The 1,304-nt window shown below is 40.9% G+C and overlaps 1 protein-coding gene across 1 annotated transcript in view; it reads left to right on the plus strand.

Moving 5' to 3' along the window:
- Positions 1-1,304, plus strand: part of LOC101855405 (organic cation transporter protein) — a gene marked incomplete at its 5' end in the record, with an annotated part of 21,884 nt that overhangs the window by 5,418 nt on the left and 15,162 nt on the right. Inside the window, 1 exon segment of the mRNA XM_005092382.3 lies at positions 53-207. Coding sequence (XP_005092439.2) covers positions 53-207 — 155 coding nt within the window.

A 1,304-nucleotide genomic window follows, 5' to 3' on the forward strand; every position in this document is an offset into this window, starting at 1 on the left:
GGCTTGCATCACAGGCTAGGTGGGTGTGTCAAACAAATTCTTCTCATTACAGAATTGGACGGAAGCGTTGTCTTTTCTTGTCATTGACCCTCCTACTGCTCCTGGGAACGGGGCTGGCGTTTGCCCCGTCATTCCTTGCCTTCGCCATCCTCAACTTTTTTGTCGGAGCTGCTACCACCGGGATATTTTCTTCTGCCTTTGTTATTGGTAAGCTGTATAGTATAATGAACACCGATTCAGAAATTTGTGAGTCACGCTGAAAAAGCCCACTGTCGTTTGTTATAGATGTAGATCTTTCTCTGCTGAAGATTTAATTTCTTTTCTTTGACAATTAGTGTATGGCCATAGTTTCTTAGCCTCTAATTTTAAGATCAAAATCTGATAATATAATAAATATTAAAAATTTGTTAGAGCGTTAAGGTAATGAGAAAGATAACGTTCTAGAGGTTTATATGTAGTGACTTTCTATTTTCCAGAAAAGAAATGCTTATGTGACTTTGTTTAATGTTTTAGTAAGAGTTTAACGTCACTTGCTGCACAATTAGATTAGATTATTTAGTTTAAGTGCTGAAGATTAGATGTGTTATAAGAGAGTAGCAAAAACAAAAAGGAAGAAACATAAAGACAATAGATGTTTGATAGGAAAGAAAGAACAAAGCATACCAGAGCACACGCCAACCGCCCTCTTTGGTGACTTTTCTGAACAACCTTTTCATTCAAGCAACTGTTAATGCATAATGACACGTATGGCCAACGTACTTGCCTGATAGCAGTAAAAGAAATAGAGATGTCAACTCAGTTTAGATCATTTTGTAGGTGGGCTTTGAGTTTGACCTTGTCTGTCAGGGCCGACCAGGGCTGAGAGAGAAACAAATCATCGCGTCAGGCTTCTTTTGTCCAAACTGTACGTTATAGTTGAAGAAGAAGAAGAAGAAGAAGAAGAAGAAGAAGAAGAAGAAGAAGAAGAAGAAGAAGAAGAAGAAGAAGAAGAAGAAGAAGAAGAAAAAGAAGAAGTCACATTTAATTTATCTAGCCCTCTGACAAGTAAGTGTGCGGCCGTAGTGCGGCAGGTTTTCTGCAGAGAGTTAACCTGCAGATGCCCGCTTTGAGAAGTGTCTTTTGGCACTGCGGGCTCCAGTGGCTACGTGAGTAGTGAGTTTTGACTCAAGCAATGTCAAGCAAGTGTCGGTGACACGGGGATCAGATGGGTGGTCACTGGAGTGTGTCCTTGAGCAAGACACGACAACCCTAGCTCAAATTACAGGGCGCTGCACAGCGGCGACCAACAGTGGCATTGTTAGTAA

This window comes from Aplysia californica, unplaced genomic scaffold, assembly GCF_000002075.1.
Source record: "Aplysia californica isolate F4 #8 unplaced genomic scaffold, AplCal3.0 scaffold00045, whole genome shotgun sequence".
Taxonomy (NCBI): domain Eukaryota; kingdom Metazoa; phylum Mollusca; class Gastropoda; order Aplysiida; family Aplysiidae; genus Aplysia; species Aplysia californica.